Below are 19,569 nucleotides of genomic sequence, written 5' to 3' on the forward strand. Positions count from 1 at the left end.
TGGGACATGGTCCCCCTGATAAGTCTAGTTACCATCTGTCATGATGCAAAACTATTACAGCATTATACTGTAGTTCCTGTGCTGTACATTACATACCCCTGACTTAATTTATTGTATAATTGGAGTCTTGTACTTTTTAATCCCCTTCATTTATTTTGCCCACCCCCAACCTACCTCCCCTCTGGCAACCAACAGTTTGTTCTCTGTATTTATGGGTCTGTTTCCATTTTGTTTTGTCTGTTCATTTGTTTTGCATTTAGATTACACATATGAGTGAAATCATACTGCGTTTTTCTTTCTCTTTCTGACTTGTTTCACTTAGCACAGTACCCTCTAGCTCCATCCATGTTGTTGTAAATGGCAAGATTTCATTCTCTTTTATGACTAATATTCCATTATATATATTTATACACACACACCTTCTTTATCCATCATCTCTCAATAGACACATAGGTTTCTTCCACATCTTGGCTGTCGTAAGTAATGCTGCAGTGAACATGGGGGTGCACATATCTCTTCAGACTTGTGAGTTTTTTATGATTCTTTTTTCATCTACTGTACTAGGCACTGGGTTGATCCTTCAGTCTAGAAACATGTCCTCTAATTGTGAGAAGTTTTCTTAAATATCTTAATTTCTTAAATATCTTAAATGACCATTCCCCCCGCCCCCTACTTTGTCTTCTCTGTACTGTCTTTCTGGACCTCATGTTATTCAGATGTTAGATCCCTAGTTTGATGTTCTAATTTTTACAGGGTTTTATTTGCCATATTCATCTTCTGGTTGGACTTTCTTGATGTCCCTCAGCTTTATCTTGCAAGTTTCCTACTAAGCTTTTCATTTTTGCTGTCATATTGTTCATTTTCAATAACTCTTTTGCTCTGTAAATATTCCTCTTTTATGGTATTTCAGTCTTGTTTTGTAGAGGCAACTATGTTCTCATGTATCTCTGATGGTGTCTGTCGCGGTTTCTCTCTACTTGCCTCTATTTCTTCTGGCTTCCTTTTTCTGTTTTTCTCATACTTCTTTCTCTTTTGTGCTATAGACTTTCCATATATACTTGATGAAACTTGGTTGTTCTCTCATATTTGAGAGTGAGCTAGAAGGCTGATTAAAAACTCTGTGAGAATGAGTGGGGGCTTCTGAGTGGTGGGCTTTTTCATAGGGCGATTTAGTTGAACTGTTTCATTGGGACACCCTTACTGCAGTATCTATAGATTTTCCTCTGGTGCTGGTTGATTCCCCAGAAGACAAATGTCCAACCTGTTGCCTAGAGGGTATGAGTCTGGCTGCTAACATTCTAAGGTCTTTTGGCTAAAAAGGATTGAGAGGGTCTCTTAATACATAGACATCAACTCCATGCTTCAGTTTTCAGTGCAGGCTCCCACTTTGGCCTGGGCTTGGGGTGCCCCCACCCCAGAGCTCCTGGCTCACCTCTTCCAGAGGACTAACCTTCAGCCTGCTGCTGGAGCGGAGGAAGGGACAGGGAGATCTGAATCCTTTTTAGATTGATTATTAACCTATTTTCCTGTTTCCAGCCCGACCTCACCTCTATTGCAAGCGGGACTCCTGTTGCCACCAATTCCAGAGCCCTTGGATGGTTCTGTGGTGTGCTGAGTAGCTTGTAACCTCTCTGCTGGCTTCAGTTTCCACTTTCTCAGGTTTGCTCATGCAACCACTCACGTACCCACTTTCCAGGTCATATAGTGCCATTGTTTCTTCCCTTGTTCTCTTTCTCTTTGTGGCTACATGCCTCTTTAAAAAATTCCCTTTGACCAGAATATTTTGAAGGAGCAGAAGTGGGCGACTTGCCATCTTTAGCTGGGAGTCTCTGTGTGTTCAGGCCTGGTCCCTGCTCTTTCTTGCCCCCAGCCTGATGTCTTTTAGGCCCCCAGGGCTGCTTCATGGTCAATTTGCCTGACTTGAAGAAGCAAGATCAGATGTGGAAGAAACAGGGTTGATACAAATTGCTGCTCATAGAAAGTATAATGTCTTCTCACCAGTTAGGAAATCTCCTTTGAGGACGCTTGCCAAAGTTGCTTTACTTTTTTAAATACAGTTTATTGTCAAGTTATTTCCATATAACACCGAGTGCTCATCCCAACAAGTGCCCTCCTCCATGCCCATCACCCACTTTCCCCTCCCCGCTCATCAACCTCTCAGTTTGTTCTTAGTATTTAAGAGCCTCTTATGGTTTGCCTCCCTCCATCTCCTTAACCATTTTTCCCCCTTCCCTTCCCCTATGGTCCTCTGTTAAGTTTCTCCTATTCCACATATGAGTGAAAACCTATGGTACCTGTCCTTCTCTGCCTGATTTATTTCACTTAGCATAACACCCTCCAGTTTTATCCACGTTGCTACAAATGGCCAGATTTCATTCTTTCTCATTGCCAAGTAGTATTCCACTGTATATATAAACCACATCTTCTTTATCCAGTCATTGGTTGATGGACATCTGGGCTCCTTCCATGATCTGGCTATTGTTGAAAGTGCCGCTATGAACATTGGGGTACATGTGCCCCTATACATCAGTTTGCTTTAGTTTTAATGTTTCTGTCTTATAAGAGAAGCAAATAGTCATTAAAAATTTTTCAGAAAAGGTAGAATGAAGAAATTTTTTAAGGCCTCTCTTTCTAACTCCCAAAGAAATGTGTTTCCAAGTTGGTATATTTCCTGCTAGTATTTTTTTGTTCCCAGAGTTTTATTATTATGAAGTAGGAGATGGGAGTGGAGTGCCCTTACCTGCATTACTGCAGGGGGCTGTCTGACTCCTCCTCACCTAACATCTAACCACCACCACCTCCCCACACTCCTAGTGAGGGAAGAACCTTGCCACATATTCTTAGTTAGCAACTAATCAGTGAGCACCGTGTTCTGACCCAGAGGGGTGGGGAGGGTGTGAGAGGGAGGAGATCCAAGAGAGAATAAGCCAGCACCTGGGTGGCTCAGTCAGTTAAGCATTCGGTTCTTAGTTTCTGCCCAGGTCATGATCTCGTTGATGAGTTCAAGCCCCATATCTGGCTCCACGCTGTCAGTGCAGAGCCTACTTGGGATTCTCTCTCTCTCTCTCTCAAAATAATAACATTTTTAAAAAACCCAGAATATCAGCCTTCAAGATGCTCTCGTGGGGGACAGGGAGTGGGACGGGGGTAGACAAATACACAGAGGACAAGAAGAACTGCACAAGCAAGGCTCTGAGTGGGAACATGGAGGCTGTACTTGGGGATCAGAAAAGAGGTCTGGAGGTAAGAGTGGACCTTCTGTTATGGAACAGCAGGAGATGAGGCTGCAAATGTGTGTTGGGACCATATTGTAGTAGTTCTGGTGCCTGGAGTCTGTCCTTAATTCAATGAGGCTGGGGAGCCAGGGACAGGGCAAAATCAAGGCCACCCCTGAGGAACATCAGTCTGGTGGGGGCTTCCTTTCTCTGGCTCCAGGCCCCTGACACCTCCCTCCTCTGCCTCCCTTGCCTCCCCTTCCCTCACCACGTTGGTAGGTGTGGATGATGGTGCTGACATCCCCAGGGAGCTGGTGGTGGGCATCTATGAAAGGATACAGCAGAAGGAGCTCAAGTCCAATGAGGACCATGTCACGTATGTCACCAAGGTGGAGAAGTCCATTGTGGGCATGAAGACGGTAAGTGCCCACCGCAGAACAGCGCTCACCCCATGGGGGCCCCTTCCTCTCCCATGGCTGCTAGCCCCTGCCCGAATCTCGCACCTGCTTTTGTCTCAAGATCAGCTGATATCTCCTCCCAATCTCCTCCTTCCCTTTCGGGAACACTTTTCCCTTATTTCCTCACTTCATAGTACTTAAGTGCCTACTCTGTGCCACACACTGCACCCTGCGTGTTCCCTTGCCTCATTCCTCAGCACTACCAGCGACGGCAGAGAGACTGAGCTGTGATGTCGGACAGGCTGCCCAGTGGTGTAGGGTTGAAGCATCCAGATGGCCAGATGGGGAGACTTAGGATGGGATGGATACTGTGTTTTCCTGGATGCTCCTACTGAACAGAAGACAGGAGAGAGGCTGAAGGAGGCTCTAGAATGTGGTGTCTCAAACCACTGGGGTGCCCCTTAGTTGTGACCTGCGTCACAGGCAACATGGTCCATGTTGGCAATGATTCTCTGTAGTTTACCACTCATCTGTCAGTAGAGACTCTCCTGCCATAAACATAAAGCATATAGAGTAGATTCTGGTATTGTCTCCAGTTTCTCCTCTCTAAATTGCTGGCCTAAGGAGCAGTCTGAGGATATCATCCAAGCACTTCACTGGGCTCCTCTGTGCAGGGATGGCCCTTTTCTGCCCAGAGACTTTCTTGCTGAAACCTTAGCCTCTGCAGCACACACAGCAGATATGAGGTATCCCTGCAGTCCCCTCCCTTTTGCCCACTTGTATTGGGGTGTGTGTTAGAGAAAGGGACAGAGGGGCCACCCCTGCAGGCCACAGCCTGGGTCGTGGAGGTGCCCTCAAGAAGGCCCTGGAGGGAAAAGCATTGACAGCAACCAGATTTGACCAATCTGGAAACTTTTCAATTTTCGTTCCCCCTGCCTTCATCTCATTACTCCAGCGGGATGAACATTTCCCCCCAAGCCTTGCTTTCCAAGAAGCATGATGAAGGAAGAGCCCTCGGGAGGAGAGAGGATGTTTAGGGTCAAGATCAGGCCTTGCAGTAGGAAGCCTGGCCTCCATCTGCTTTCCTGGAAAGTGGGTGCGATGGGGCGGGGAGGGCCATGAGCTCCCAGACTTCTCCCCTAAGTGCCTGCCTCCACCAAAGGTGCTGTCGGTGCCCCACCGCCGCCTGGTCTGCTGCAGCCGGCTCTTTGAGGTGACAGATGTCAACAAGCTGCAGAAGCAGGCCGCGCATCAGAGGGAGGTGTTCCTCTTCAACGACCTGCTGGTGGTGAGTGCAGGGGCCAGGCCACCTGCTGCCCTCCCCAGCCTTAGTCCTGACCCCAGAGAGGGGTGGGGAGGGTCTTGCCACAGTTACAGGTTGATTTGCCCTCTTTCACAGCACTTTCCCATCGTGGGGGGTGAGACTGCTCAGGCATATAGGGCCACTTTGTAAGTCCTGGAGCTGAGGCTCAGAGAGGTCAAGTGATTTGTGTATGGCTCCACAGTCATGGCAGAAATGAACCAGATCGCAGATTGTGAGCCTCTCCCACGGTACAGGAAAGCTGGGGCGGGAACAGGACTGGGATGTGCTTCACGTCCCACAGACCGCGAGGGACGGCAGGCCTGAGCCGGGCCTGTGCTGCCTGGGGCCCAGGGGATGCGTGTGTGTGCGCATGCACGTGCACATGTGTGGGTGCGTATCTGTGAGGGACTAGTTCTTTGTCCTTTGGAATTGGTATCCATTCCACAATGTTTAATAAGTGTCAACCAGGTACCAGGCATTTTTGTAAGTGCTGGGAAACAGCGGTGAACACGATCGGTCTCTGTCTTTCCTTCATCCTCGTCCCCCACATCCTCTCTATCCGTGAGTCACATTGGCACTATCTCTAAAATTATCCCACATGTAATGATCCACCCCTAAGTTCCACCTTCCACAAAGAAGCACAGTGATCCTTCCAGAGTACAAATCAAGCCTCAGATCTGCCACGTTTCCCATGCCAGGCAAAGGAAGTCTGCACCCCCTACCTGGAGACCTCCTGATCTCTGACCTCACCTCCCCACCCTCCACTCTGCCGCTTGGCAGCACTGGTACCCTGGCCTCCAGAGCCGGGTCTCAGGGGCCAGGCTCCTTCCATCTCAGACCTTTGATCTTGCCACCCCCCCACCAATCCCAGACTTTGCCCAGCCATCTCCCTCTCTTCATTCAGGTCTCAATTCAAACATCACCTCCTCCCAGAGGCCCTCCCTGTGCACCTCAAAAGGTAGCCTGTCAAATCACCTTCTATTCATTTTCTTCAAAACACTTACCAGCTTCTGGAATTACTTGGTTTATTCCTTCACGTTGGTTTTCTTCTGCTTCTTCTGCTTTATGGTTGGATCCACTGGTTACACCCTGACCGGTCTTCCTCTGCAGCTGTGCTAGGCACCCTGGGGCCACAGCTCTCTCTGGCTCCTACGCTCCTGTACCTCCAGGGCCCAGCTCAGGGAAAGGTGCTGAAGAAGTGTTTGTGTACTGAGCAACTGACTAAGGTTCCATTTTAGTTGGGGTGGGAGATAGGAAATAATTAACGAAACCAATAAGCCAGATAGTATCAAATTGGGAAGAAGCTGGTGTGAAGAAGATGAAACCCAGTGACTGAATAGGGAGGAAAGAGGGGCTGGGGTTAGGGCCCGTGTGGTTTGGTTTGTTTTTGTTTGTTCCATAGGCCCCTCAGGGAGGGGATCTCTAAGGAGGCAGCATCTGAGTTCATCTCTAAGTAATGAGAGCAATCCAGCCTTGCAGAGAGCTGCCAGGAGAGGTGCGGAATGGGGATAGCATGTGCAAAGGGCCTGCAGTGGGACTGAGCTGGCCCTATACAGGCCATGGAAAGGATGCCAGCAGGGCTGGAGCATGAAGCCAGAGTGAGGCAGGGACCAGATGGGGAGAGGCGGAAGTGTGCGCTGGCTTCTTCTAAGTGCAGCGGAACACCACTGGGGGGTTTTATGCAGTGCATGAAACCACTTATTTTGATATGGTGTATTTATATACACGTGTTATATGTGTGTACGTAGTCTGTCAGTGTGTGTATGTGTATGAATGTTACCCAAGTATATAAATGTGCAAGTGTGTTCTTTGTGTGTGTGTGTGTTCATCAGTGTCCCTGTGTGTTCACGGGCCCGCGTGTGCACATGTGTATGTGTACGGTCAGCGCGTATCTCTCTCCCTCTCTGGAACAGATTCTCAAACTGTGCCCGAAGAAGAAGAGCTCCTCCACATACACCTTCTGCAAGTCCGTGGGGCTGCTGGGCATGGACTTCCACCTCTTTGAGAATGAATGTGAGTCTCCCTAGGCCCTGCCCTGGGGAGAAGCTGGAGGCTGTAGGGAAGGGGGAGGGGCAAGCACCCCAAAGACCCCACCCACTCGTTGGGCCGGCTCCTGCCTCACTGGCTGCTGCTCACCTGGCCCGTGGGGGCCTGGGGTCTCCTTTCCAGACTACTCCCATGGCATCACCCTGGTGACCCCGCTTTTGGGCTCTGACAAGAAGCAGGTGCTGCACTTCTGTGCCCTGGGCTCGGAGGAGATGCAGAAGTTTGTGGAGGACCTGAAGGAGTCCATTGCGGAGGTGACCGAGCTGGAGCAGATCCGGATAGAGTGTAAGGACGCAGTGGCCGGGTGGGGGGACTTGCACACTTGTGGTCAGTGGGGAACACAAGCTGTTTGCGGCCCAAGTCTGCCACCTCGCCCCCCTGGGAGCGAGTGTGGGGTAAGCCCAGGACCCTCCTGCCATCCCGAGGCCACCCCAGCCCCACTGCACCATCACAGTTTAAAGCGAGGTGCTCCTGCTCTCATGGGGCTCTGGGGAGGCCCTTGAACAGGGCACTCTGCCCAAATGCAAACCCAAAAGGCCTGGTAACCCAGGTGCTTCTCTTCCCACCGAACTGCCTTGTACAGCCCCTCCCCCAGGGTCCAGTCACCTTCACGCATTACATCTGGTTGTTTCATTTTCCTTTATCTCTTTTAATCTAGAATATTCCCCCAACTTTGCTTTTTCACGAGATGGTCTTTCTGGAGAGTTCTGCCGGGTGTTCGGACTATCCTTCACTGAGTTGTCATTTTGTGTCTCTAAGGAATACCTTAATTCTTGATTGTTCCAATCTAGGCATTTTAGAGACTATGTGAGGTCTTTGTGGGTCCGGGTGGTTTGCCACGCACTTTGTGGTTTCAGGAAAGAGCAGCGGGGACCTGCAAGCCGTGCCCACTTGCAACTGTTGCTGCTTAAGCATAGATCACCTTTAAAAACGGGAGGTTCAATAAGAATGAATTCAGAAACTAAAACAGAAAGTACAGACAGACTTCAGGTCTGCCTTAGACGGTCACTCAACTGGAAAGTGGTTCTAAATTAATATCAACCCATTAGGCGATAGGAAAGGCAGGGGGAGTTTTGGGAGCAGGGGACCGATATGACAGAGGAGTGCTTTTTAAATCAGCGTTTTTAGAGCACATACTACACGTCAGGCAGTTTGCCTATAGCGCTCACAGTGAGTGCAAGGTAGGTGCTTGTCCCCCGTTCATAGACAAGACTCAGGGAAACTGAGGGATGCGTTGAGGGGTGTGCATATTAGAAGTGGAAGACTTGGTGCTTGCCTTTGAGTCTGATTCTGAGGCTCGTGTACTTTCTCCTCTGAGAATGACAGAAATGTTCCGTGTATAATATTGTCAGTAAACTGCTGAATCCGGTTGAAACAAAAACCCACCAGACCAGACTGTACAACTCGGTAACCACTTGTGTGGAGGGGGTGTGCATTCCCTTGTCTGCACTCTGGGCAAACTCGAGCTCAGCGGGATAACAGACAAGATTCTTCGAGGGCTGGACTCGGCGCTCGGAGACGCCACCTTGGCGGTTGATCTTGAACATTTTCAGAGACACACCCTGAAATGTCACTTCTGTCACTGTCAAGATGTTACAGATGGCTCTGCACAGCCCTGGGGAGGCACAGCACACCAGCGGGCACCATGCTTGCTGGAAGAGACCCGTTTCCCCCATCAGCCTGGGAGCGGCGTCCCTGTACCTTCCAAAGTGCACAGGAGCAGACATTGCCAGAAGCAGTATATCAAGAGCGAATATCGTCTCCTTCTGTCACGGGGGCTTACATCTAGCTCTTACTCTTTAGATGGAGAGAAAGGGACGCAACAGCTGAGAAAAGATGAAGCACTGCTTCAGGGTGCTGGCAGGGAAGGCAGGCAGGGAAGGAAGCAGAAAAGAAAATGAAATAGTAACAACTATCATTCGTTACATGCCTGGCAGGGGCTGAACGCAGAACCTATCATATTATTTAATCATTGCCCCAATTTTCTGTGAGGCAGGTAGGGTTGTCCTCATTTTACAAATAAGGAAAATGAGTCTAACAGAGCTTAAGGAAGTTGTCCAAGTTCACACAGTCAGTGACAAAGCAAGATTTGCACCAAGTTCCTTCAGACTCTGTGCTAGTAATTATCATGCTAATTTCTCCAAAGCCAAGACAACCCCTCTCCTGGGAGGGACGACCCTCCTCCCTTCAAGAGAAGTATTAAGTATTAACTGGTGGTGTGATTCAGGCAGGCACTCAGGACAAACTGTTTTGCTTTGGAGGTTTGCAGTCCAGTGTCCCTGACTTATAGACAACTAGAGAGACAGAAAATGGGACCCAGGAGAGTGGCTTTAATCAAAGGAACTTGAGTTATGTCTCCTGGAAAAGAGACACCGAAGGAGTGATTTAATAATCATCCAATCTCCGAGGATGGTAACTGGTGCTTCCCTAACACCGCTGAGAGAACAAGAAGGAACAGGTGTACTGTCTAGTGAGGCGAGTCAAGGTTGTGGACAAGAAAGATGCCCGCCTGGCCATGCAGACTGCGCCGCACCGACGCCCTCGGGCAGGGAACCTCCTCCCTGGGAGAGCTCTGGAAACCCTGAGGAAGGTCCGTCCCACTGGGCACAAGGTGGGCAGGCTGGCCGTCACTAGCCATCACCGAGGTCTTCTGGTCCAATAATTTGTCCCTGTTGTAACAAAAGCTGATATTTATTGAGCACTTGCTGCAAGCTGGGCCTTGTTCTAAAGGGCTTCAATGTATTTCCTCACGTAATCCTCTTATGAGCTCTTTGAAGTGGACACCGCTGTCCCCTCTGGTAAGGCGTGGAGAGGTTAAGTAAACCGTCCACAGCCACACAGCTAGAAAGTCCCCAAACCAGAATTCAGACCCAAGCAGCCCAGCGCCCTCTCTGCCTCTGACCTTGAGGCAGCTAATATCATCCCCACATGGAGATGAAAAAACCAAGGCTCTAGCCAGACTCAGGCCTTACTTTGTAGTGTGTTAGGGAGCCTCCCTTCCTGCTCTCCCTCATTTCTCTTCCACCTCCCTTGCCTGAAGTGGGGCTCCTCTCTGTTCACCGGCCTCTCCGTCCTGCAGGGGAGCTGGAGAAGCAGCAGGGAGCAAAGACGCTCCACTTCAAGTCCAGCGGGGCGCAGGTGGACCCACAGTCCAAGCACGGATCGCCTACAGGTGAGCCCAGCGTCTGCTCCGGAGTCCCAGGCCCCAGGCTTGAGATGGCCCTGGGCCCTCATGGGGGCCACCCTCGCCTCCTGCCCCCCTCCCCGCCCCCGGCCTTGGGTTCCTGGGGAATTGGGGTAAGGGAAGCACTCGTTCCCATGGCCATTTCTTTCTGTTAGGAGCTCCAGGCTTAATCTCATGGGCCTTAGCAGTGTGAGTGAGAAGGAAGGAGTGAGAGGAACGTGTCAATTTACATGCTACCCTGAGGCCCTGGGTCCCTGTGAAATGTCACTGTTCTCCCAGGAGGATTCAGGCTAAGACATCCGGGCCCCAGTGAGGAAGCCTCCTACCTGCTCCCCCGACCCCACTCCCAGGCTCTCTGGGGACTCTGGTTCACTGGAGAGGGTGACAGGTGTAGTAAATAGGAGTAGCATGAGCCGGGTAAGGAGGGTGACCAGGACGGTCTGGAAATCGTGATCTGCCGGTCTGGTCCTTTCCCTAAGGAGCCACAAGTGCTTACGTCTCCCGGGCCAGAGTCAGCTCACCCCAAAACCAGATAAACCTTCAAACCTAATTTCCCAAATAGTTTCTTCAAATTGACTTATTCACTCCAGATGCATCAAGCCAGCCTCAGATTTTTTTAATCACCTTTGGCCACGTCTTCTAGCCCTGTTTCCTTTCCCCCACGGACATCTTCCTACTTTCTACCTCTTGCCCCTTGCTTTTACCCCCACCCACAGGGGGCATGGGAAGAGTTACCTCCACCCACACTCTGCAGTTTCAGATAAAAACTAGAGGGAGAGATGACTTGAGAATGAACTCCCATCCCAACAAGCCCCCAGCAAAGCATTAGAACTGCTCACTAATTAATTAATTTAGCCATTTAGTCTTACATTTAACCATTTATTGGGTGCCTGCCGTGTGCCCCCTGCTAACACTAGAAGACCAGGGTCCCAGCAAGACATCAGCTTGAGGTGAGACACTCCGGTGTGTTTCAGGCTGGTCCCCAGCCCTCAGTTACAGTCATGACACCGGGATACTGGGACAAACAGGATCACAGCCCTGCTCACTCAGCTAGGAGATGCAATTCATTTCCCTCACAAGACCTGTGGCCGTTTTAGCTGCATGGAGATTCTCACTGTGATGTCATCTTTTGTATTACGGGTTTGACCTGCCATCATGCAGTCGTAATTCTCCACCCTGCCTGATTTTTCAGCCGGCCCCTTCATGTCTGTAAGGTCACTGTTTACGAGTCGCTACTTGTTTGCACAGCTTTTAAATTCCAGAACCAAACCTCAGCTGTGATTAAGCATTTGACATCCCACCCCACTCTGCATCCCATGCCTCTTTGGAAGCTGCACCCCCCTATCGGACCAGGATGCGTGTCTCCACGGCCTGGCCCATCCATCATCTCGCCAGTGGGGTTCTCCTCGGTTCCAAATAACGGCAGAGCTCCCTCTGTGCTACAGAAAGCAAGGCGATGAGCACAGCAAGGGGACTCATTCATGCGTGAGCGCACACGGGTGCACACATGTGCACCCGGAAGAGAAGTCACAGGGGCTCCAGCATCGAGGCTCTGGGAAGGCCTGCTGTGGGTGGGGGTGGGAGCCAGGAGCGACGGAGTCAGAAAAAGCCACCATGCTGTCTCTAGAGATCCGCAGGGTCCCTGGGTGCTGTGCCAGCCCGGTCACAATGCCCAGCAACAGACACACAGCCATCAGCTCAGCTCAGCATGCCAGGCCCTGTGGTGAGCACTGTAGAGGTCCCAGCTCAATGACTCCCTGCCATGCAGCTAAGTAGCAGGGGTAGGAACACAGAGGAACACTGCCCCTCCTTCAAGGGGCCTGTGGTTGAAAGAGTCGGGTTAATGCAATGTCCACACACACACAGTGGAGCCTCCTGTGTCTCTGAGAGCCAAGAATCAATGCCACCTCAAAACCAACTTCCACAGTCCATATCAGAGAGGCTTTGACAGTGGCCAAAGGAGACTCAGCAATGCTCACTTAAGAAACGTCAGAGATCTAGTCTGGACTCCTGAGGTCACACAGCTACTAAGTGGCAGAACTGGTCTCCGACTTCTAGCCCACCACCTTGGGGCTGCACCTCTGCCAGGAGTGGCATGGTACCCAGAGTCTTCTGGCCACACCATCTAACTGCAGGGATGCTTGGTATTGGGGCTAGAGGAGGTGGGTGGGGGGAGCTGGGAGGAGGGCTGGGAGGGAGAGAGGCAGGGATGTGTATCAGGCTGCTTGGAGAGTGAGCCCTGTGCTCTTTGCATTCAAAGCCAAAAGGGAAGCTGTCCTGGGGGAGAAACCGGTGGAGAGCACGGTGGAGGTAAGTGGAGGCCTGGTTGCCCAGGTGAGTGGTTCCGTGCGCCCCCGCTTGTCCTTCTTCTCACTGTCTCTGTTGTTTCTCTTCTCAGGTATTAATCAATGCCTCCCCAGCCCGACTCACCATTTTACCAATTTCAAGAGATACAATTAAAAGTTACTGCTAGCATGGGTAATGCCACTGTTCCAGCACCTAATAAAACCACAGCCCTTTCTGCCCGTTCCCCAGCTGAGTGCCCTCTGAGGCTGAGCTCCCAGACCCGACACCTGCAGATGTCCGTGCTGCCTCCCTAGCAACCCCGCCCACCCCCCACCCACTCCCCGGGCTGACCCCTCACTGATCCCCTAGTACCGGCTCTATCAGGGAAGCCACTGTTCCCTATTCCTCAGTTCCCCTGTCCTCCATAGGAGGGCGCCTGGGCCTCAAGTCCAGCCCTGGTGACCACTTCCAACCCGGATCCTGCCCTCAGCCGCCTCTTGGGGCAGTTGGAGAACTGAAAGAGGGGGCAGCTGAGAGGGTGGAGCTTCTCCCTGGACTAGCTGCTCCATTCAGAAGGGCGAGGCATAGGGGTGTGTGCAGGAACCAATGGGACAGAGCAGAGTTGAGTCATCTTAGGGACTTCCCTGGGGGTGGGGAGCAGGTAAATCGGAAGACTGTCCATGCGGGAGGAGGGTGCCCATCCTCAAGCCACACAGCTGCAGAAGCTAGTCCTTGCCGGGTCCCCGAGTGTTAACTGCGGGGCATTCAGTGGTCCTTAGAAGCTTTATGAGGCCCATCCTCCCCCACTGCTCCCTTCGCACCCCAGTGAGCCCCCCTCACTCCTCGGCCAGGCCTTCAGGGACCACTAGCTTCTCGCATAGACACCTCCTTTCCCAGCCCGACCCCAAACTGGAAGAGCCCCCACTTAGAGGTCTGAGGCAGGAGCCTGCCCATCAGGGTACCCCAGGGGAGCCCCATTTCTTCTCTCTTTCCCCACGGCCCCCCACCCCACACACACCTATGTCTGGAGGAGGCACCTTACACGGAGGAGCTTCCTGCCCCAGCAGCTGACAAGCCCCCAGGGTGGGTATTCCATCCCCTGCCCCCTCTTCTCCCCATCTTCCTGCAGCTGCCCATTCTCTAGCCTTGCAGATAAACACACAAAGTTACCAGCCTTCCGGTTTGTTCTACCAGCTCTGCCCGCGCCTTAGCCTGACCTACCCAGGAAGGACAAGCGATCTGATGGCCCGCTCTCCCTTCCCCTGCCAGAGGGCCACGTGGCTATCTGCAAGGCTGCCACCCCCAGCCAGCCCCAGGGCCCTGCCAGCCCTGCTCCCCTGCACAGAGGGCAGCCTTGCTGCTCCCCGCCTCTCAGCTGGACCCCAAGCTCTCTTGTCCTCCGCCCTCTCTCGTCATTGCCTGGCCGAGCCCCTCTGGCAGGCGCTTCTCCATCTTCTGAGCTGTCTGACCTGCTACTCATGTTCCATCTCCTCTCTCTCTCTTTCTCTCTCTTTTCTCTCCCCTTCATCAACAGGGAGGTGAGAAGGGGGTCAAAATGAATGTTTTGCTGTTACTTCCTGCTTCTCACTTACCATTAATGATAAGGGATCCACACTGGGGTGGAGATGAGGGAGGTGCAGACAGTGGAGGGGATCAGAAAGTGAGAAGCGAAGAGGAGGCGAGCATGAGCCACGAGCTGTGGGCTGCGTGGGCGGGGAGGGTCGCGGCAGCTGGTGAGGAGAAGGAAGGCTCAGCGGGTCTGGAGCAGGGCAGCCAGACTTTAGCTGTAAAGTCTGGGGGAGCAAGAAAGCAGAAAGCCTGCACCCACTTTTCAGGCCACTTTTCTCCTGGGGAGTAACTCAGAATACATGGAGGTGGGGAAAGGCGCCAGTGCCCTCCAGCAGTGGTGGGCGGAGGCCTTCTGCCAGAATGAGAACCCCAGAGGGCTCCCCAGGCAGAAGGCGGGCCCCAGCAATGCCCTGTGCCTGTCCTGTGTCCTAGAGGGCACTGAGGGGCTCAGGGGCTCCTTCATTTACCCGGGGGGAATCTTAGACCTAGAAAATGCTGCCAAGGTTGGAGGTTGAGAGCCAAGAGCAAAGCCTGCAATATGCCCAGCAGGGTAGGGCTTGTGGATATTGAAGGGATAGACAGAGCCGGGGCTTGGGAAACTGTGGCAAGGGAGGCAGCCCATGGGGAGTGCACAGGCCCAGGAAAGGGTCATAGAGATTGCACCTTCTGCTGATATTAGGATCCACTGGTTTAGGTCTCTGAGAGTTTTGAGCTGAGCCATCTTGGTCTAGGCCTGGCTATCAAGGCCCTCCCCCCACCCCCCACAGCATCGATTTCCCCCTCTGTGCTCTGAGCAGCCTGTCCTGGATGATGGTGCCCAAGGGCAGTAGGATGCATCCTCAGAGTGAAGGTCTCAGCCACTCCAGAAGGCCAGGACTTAGAAGGGGATTGTGGCATATCACACCTACAAGCTAGGGAGCTGGAGGGTAAGGAATTAAACCCCCCTCCCAGAAGGCTCTGGCTCCCTTCCTCCCATTTCCTCAACCTCCCCCTGCTAGCAAGAGGAGGTCAGGTTGGTTCTCAGTGACTTCCAAGGGCTGAGAGAGGGGGTGAAGATTAGAGTCCTTTCTGGGTACCCTCTCCTGCAGCAGGGCACATTTGACCAGGATGCAGGCTGGCCCAGAAAGGCAGCTGGGGACCACACTCTGGCCTGGGCTGTCTGAGCTGCTTTCAAACGCATGGTTTTGGCCTTGGGGATATGGGAGGACAGGGTAGGTCTAGATCACCCATTCAGGGGGTCCTGGCATTCTGGGTTTGGGCGCCTTTGTAATTCGACAGAGCCAGTGAAACTTCTCTTTTAACAAAGCGGGCTTGAAAGGCTCAAAGATGACTGTCTCTCAACACAGGGGAAGCAGGGAGGGGGCAAAGACCATTACCCCTGTTTTCCAAGCTCAGAGGTGGGAGAGAGGGAGGTAGAGAGAGGTTTACCTGTGAAATGTGACTGTAGAGCTCTGCCGGACCCTAGGGGCCGCTGGTCAGATGCCCCTCTCACAGGTGAGGAGACAGGCTCTCCCGTCCCCGCCCAGGGTCAGTCAGGTTTCCTCCAGGTAGCTGGAGAGATGGCGAGCAGGTCAAGGTGAGGGTGGGGAGCATCTGAGGGGCACAGGAGACAAGAAAGGTGGGGAGGGAGGCTCAGGGTAGCCAGTCCTAGCAGCTGGGAATTAGTCTTGTAACATTTCATGCTTCTCTGGCTGTTTCTAAACTAGGTGTCAATTCACAACAGGCTTCAAACGTCTCAGCACAACCCCGGGCTGGGGGCCGAGAGGGGAGCGCCGGTGTCATTGCCAGACCCGCAGCCTAGCCCCTTGAGGGAGCAGCCGCTGCCGCCGCTGCCACCTACACCCCCTGGGACCCTGGTGCAGTGCCAGCAAATTGTCAAGGTCATTGTCCTGGACAAGCCCTGCTTGGCCCGCATGGAGCCCCTGCTGAGCCAGGCTCTCTCCTGCTACGCCTCGTCCTCCTCTGACTCCTGTGGCTCCACACCCCTGGGTGGCCCAGGCTCCCCGGTCAAGGTCATCCACCAGCCTCCGCTGCCCCCACCCCCACCCCCCTACAACCACCCCCACCAGTATTGCCCGCCTGGCTCTCTGCTGCACCGGCGCCGCTACTCCAGCGGCTCCAGGAGCCTGGTGTAGACTCTGCCCTGGGCCGCCCACTGCTGTTCCAGGAGGGCTGGCCGCTGAAGGGCCCTGGGCTGCACCCAGCAGCCCCCATCGCCCCTTCGCTCGCTGCTCCCCACGCCCTGGCACGATGCACTCCTGGTCACTGATCACCACCATTATGGAAAGGGAATCCCAATCCCTGGCACCTGGGTTTGCCTCGCCCAACCATGCTCCCCTCAGTCCATTGAGCACCCCTTCCCCCTAATCTGGAGACACCACGTCACTCTCCTGGGGCCCCACACAGCCAGGCATGTCCAGGCCTTCTCTTCCTCCTGCCACCCCTCTGGCCACTTGGACCATGGGCTGAAGAAAGCAGAAGCTGAGGCCCTAACCAGCTTCTGGGCCCTGAGTGTGTTAGGCCCGAGGCCTCAGGCCAGGTAGGGAGGTTCGAGAGGCTGGGAGGCTTTCTCTGCTGCACCCCAAAGCCCAGCAGTCTCAGGAGTTTGGTCGCACCTTCCCCCTCCTCCCAGGGCCTTCTCCTGCGTTCTCAGGAGCTGGGTCCTGCCCGCCCAGGGCTGCTCAGACTTCAGGAAAGTTTTGAGAAAGGTTGAGAGGGAAAGGGGCCTCACTCTCAGCTCCCTTAAGATCAAGTTGGCAGAACCATGGAGTTGTGAGGTCCTATATCTATAAAATGCAACTTTTAAAAGGGTTCCTTGGTTTTCTAGCCCCAGATATGACCTGGCCAATGCAAAGTGCACAAGCCGTGGACTTAAATACACGCAGGTCCTCTCAATGTGGAAGCACAGACAGGAAGAAGGAGCAGTGATTTGCCCAGGGACAAAATGCAGCCCCCAAGAGGTAGAATTTGGACTCTGATCGGGGCTCCCTCTTGAATGACTTCCTTGGCCTCCAGGAGAGCTTTGTACTCGAACTGAGAGGAGCAGTGGTCCAGAGGTGCTTGCACGCCCCCTGCTGCCATCCCAAACCAACCCTTAAGCCTTTAAATCCCAGACCCCCACCCCCTGCCTCCCCCCAGAAAGTGCCAGACCTGCCTTCAGTAGGAGTGGCTAAAAGACCCCTACACCTTCAAAATTGCAAAAGAGAGCCAAGCTGGGCTTGCTGATCTCCCAGATCAGCGTTTATGAGGCCTCACAGAGCCCAGGCACCCTGGCCCCAAAGACATGGGGCAGTTGCACAGCCTGCCCCAATCCCAGCCCTTTCAGGAAGTTCTGTCCCAAACCAGGCTGGACTCTCTGGTCCTGTTCCAAGAGCTCATTTCTGTCCTTCGTTAAGCTCCCGTCCCACTTGGAGCCCTTTATCAGAGCATGCCAAGGGATGGAAGTGAATATCGGGCAGATCTAAAGTGAATCTGCTTCTTCCTGACACCTACCCCACACTCTAAAGGGAGTGCCCTGAGCCAGCTAGGAGGCACAGAGTCCTCCCCCACTCTCGGAGGCTCCAGATGACCTAGTTTTGTGTGTGTGTGTGTGTGTGTGTGTGTGTGTGGTCACCCAGACGTCAGTATGATGTCACCCAGTGAGTTTATTTATGGCTGTGTCTTTGTCAGCCTGGTTTCCATAACTTGTGACCAATTTGCCACCTCCTCCCACTGTGGCTGCCTGGCTGATGTCCCCCGTCCTTGTTGGCCTGGTCCCTCTCCTGGGTCTATGTATGCCCATAACAGGTGGCTCCAGTCCACAGTTTTGAAACAGAGTGGCTGACAGATGGGACACAAGGATTCGGTCCCCTCTGGTGCCCTTGGCCAAGGCAGGGATCCCCCTTCAAAAGTGCAGGCCTAGGCAGCAGGAATCGAGGACTCAGGAGGGAGTGGATAAACCTCAGATGAGAAGCTGTGCTGGAAGGGAGTGGTAAATACAGTGGGCAGCAGGGCGGAAGCGTGGCTGTGAGGTGGCTAAACGTGTTCACGGAGTGGAGGCCATGAGTGCCTGGAGCTGCTGAGAAGGGACAGAGGCTCAGCCGTTGGGTCCCCTTGTCTTCTGCTCATTGACAGTGCCCACCGCCCTGTTGATGGGCATGTCAACTCTGGCCCCTCCCCCCACCTCTGCTGCAGCACTGACCTTCCAGGTGGGGAGCAGCCTCAGGCTGGCATGTGCCTGGAGCCTCTTTCTGAGGACCCAGAGGCTCAGGCATCTCAGGGCCCCTTCCCCAGGTAGGGGCTTCCCAGACCCTGTCATTGTGGCGGCAGCACTGGGAGGCCTGGCCTAGGAGGCAGGGCAGCCTGGGGCCAGCAGCACATGGAACCAAGCCCTAGTGATGGGGAACTTTTAATCCCTGCTGGCCTGAGGCTGGGTGCAGCTGGGCCCCCTCACTGTTGGGGAAGCAAGAGTTCCCATTGCCTATGCTGGCCCTCCCTTGATCAGCCAACAGGCTAAAGTTGGGACCCACCGCTGTCCCTGTCCCCAGAGCCTCATCCCCAAAGACCTGGGGTAAGCCCCCTGCTCCTCCCATGGGAGCAGCCGAGTCAGGGTCTCCAGTCCTCCTAGATAGAGAGCCCAGCCGGAGACGCGCTTGGGCTCCCCTGGCTCCCAAGGTGGTAGGTGCAGTGGAGGGCTGACTGGGCCCCCAGACCCAGCATCCTGCATATGTGCCCCATTACCCCAGGGCGGCCCCACTTTATCAACTCTCTAGGCCTTATCTTAGGGGATCTGGGCCCCTTTCTCAATTTCATCCATGTGGCCCCACCTCCAGAATCAGGAATGGGAAATACAACTCCCTTTCCCACACGGTTTCGAGCAAGTCCCACCCCAGACCTGGAGCAAGACCCCGCCCTGGCAGCTTGAGCTAGAAGTCTGCCTACCTCCGAAGGCACACATATTGATCAGCCCTGGGCCTTTGACCCCTGAGATCCTTGACACCCCCGCCCCCCACTGCACCTGTTCCCCCGCAGCCGGCCAGAATGTCTCTTTGTGTCCAATAGGCTTCCCTGGTCACCATCCGTCCATCTGTCCCTGTGTTCTGCTGTACATACCTTCCTGCTGCACCCCTCCTCCCTGCGTATGCCCCCTTACCCCTCCGGAGAGAAACCTCTCTAGGGAAAGGCAGGGTGGCTGCACCCAGCGACTAATCCAAATGGCAAATATTTTGTAACAAAATAGCCCAGAGGTATTTTATCTGTTCAATTCATAGAGTTTTAGAGATTATATTGAAATATGTCACTTGAGCAAATTGTGTTGGTTGCATTTCTTTTGTTCTTCCAGAGGGAGGGCCCACTTTAAACCAGAGCGTCTGATTGGCTAGAGTCCGAAGCCAGAGGCTGTCCTGAGGCCCTGGGACCTGAGGTCTTTGAGGGGCCCCTGGGCTGCCAGGCTGCTCTCTTCTGGCCACAGTGGGGTCACCCCTCACCTTAGGAGGAGGTACTTCTGTGCCACCATGAGACATGGTTAGGAAGCCCCAACTTAACTAAAGGAGACTTGGGTAGGGGTGGGGTCATCTGATGGGTCAGACC

The 19,569-nt window shown here is 53.4% G+C and overlaps 1 protein-coding gene across 4 annotated transcripts in view; it reads left to right on the top strand.

Annotated features, from left to right (window-relative positions):
* IQSEC3 (IQ motif and Sec7 domain 3) overlaps positions 1-19,284 on the top strand; it is a 107,469-nt gene extending 88,185 nt beyond the window's left edge. The window contains exons 7-14 of one of the 4 annotated variants that reach the window (XM_029954598.1): positions 3,495-3,634; positions 4,776-4,901; positions 6,830-6,929; positions 7,086-7,247; positions 10,042-10,134; positions 12,407-12,456; positions 12,545-12,624; positions 15,725-15,794. In XM_029954598.1, coding sequence (XP_029810458.1) covers positions 3,495-3,634; positions 4,776-4,901; positions 6,830-6,929; positions 7,086-7,247; positions 10,042-10,134; positions 12,407-12,456; positions 12,545-12,619 — 746 coding nt within the window. In that variant the 3' untranslated portion in view covers positions 12,620-12,624; positions 15,725-15,794. Of the gene's footprint in view, positions 1-3,494; positions 3,635-4,775; positions 4,902-6,829; positions 6,930-7,085; positions 7,248-10,041; positions 10,135-12,406; positions 12,457-12,544; positions 12,625-15,707 lie in introns of all 4 variants that reach the window. The other 3 variants (XM_029954597.1, XM_029954599.1, XM_029954596.1) reach the window with 3 other exon arrangements.
* The last annotated feature ends 285 nt before the right edge of the window (positions 19,285-19,569 follow it).

The sequence above is a fragment of the Suricata suricatta genome, chromosome 10 (genome assembly GCF_006229205.1).
Source record: "Suricata suricatta isolate VVHF042 chromosome 10, meerkat_22Aug2017_6uvM2_HiC, whole genome shotgun sequence".
Classification (NCBI taxonomy): domain Eukaryota; kingdom Metazoa; phylum Chordata; class Mammalia; order Carnivora; family Herpestidae; genus Suricata; species Suricata suricatta.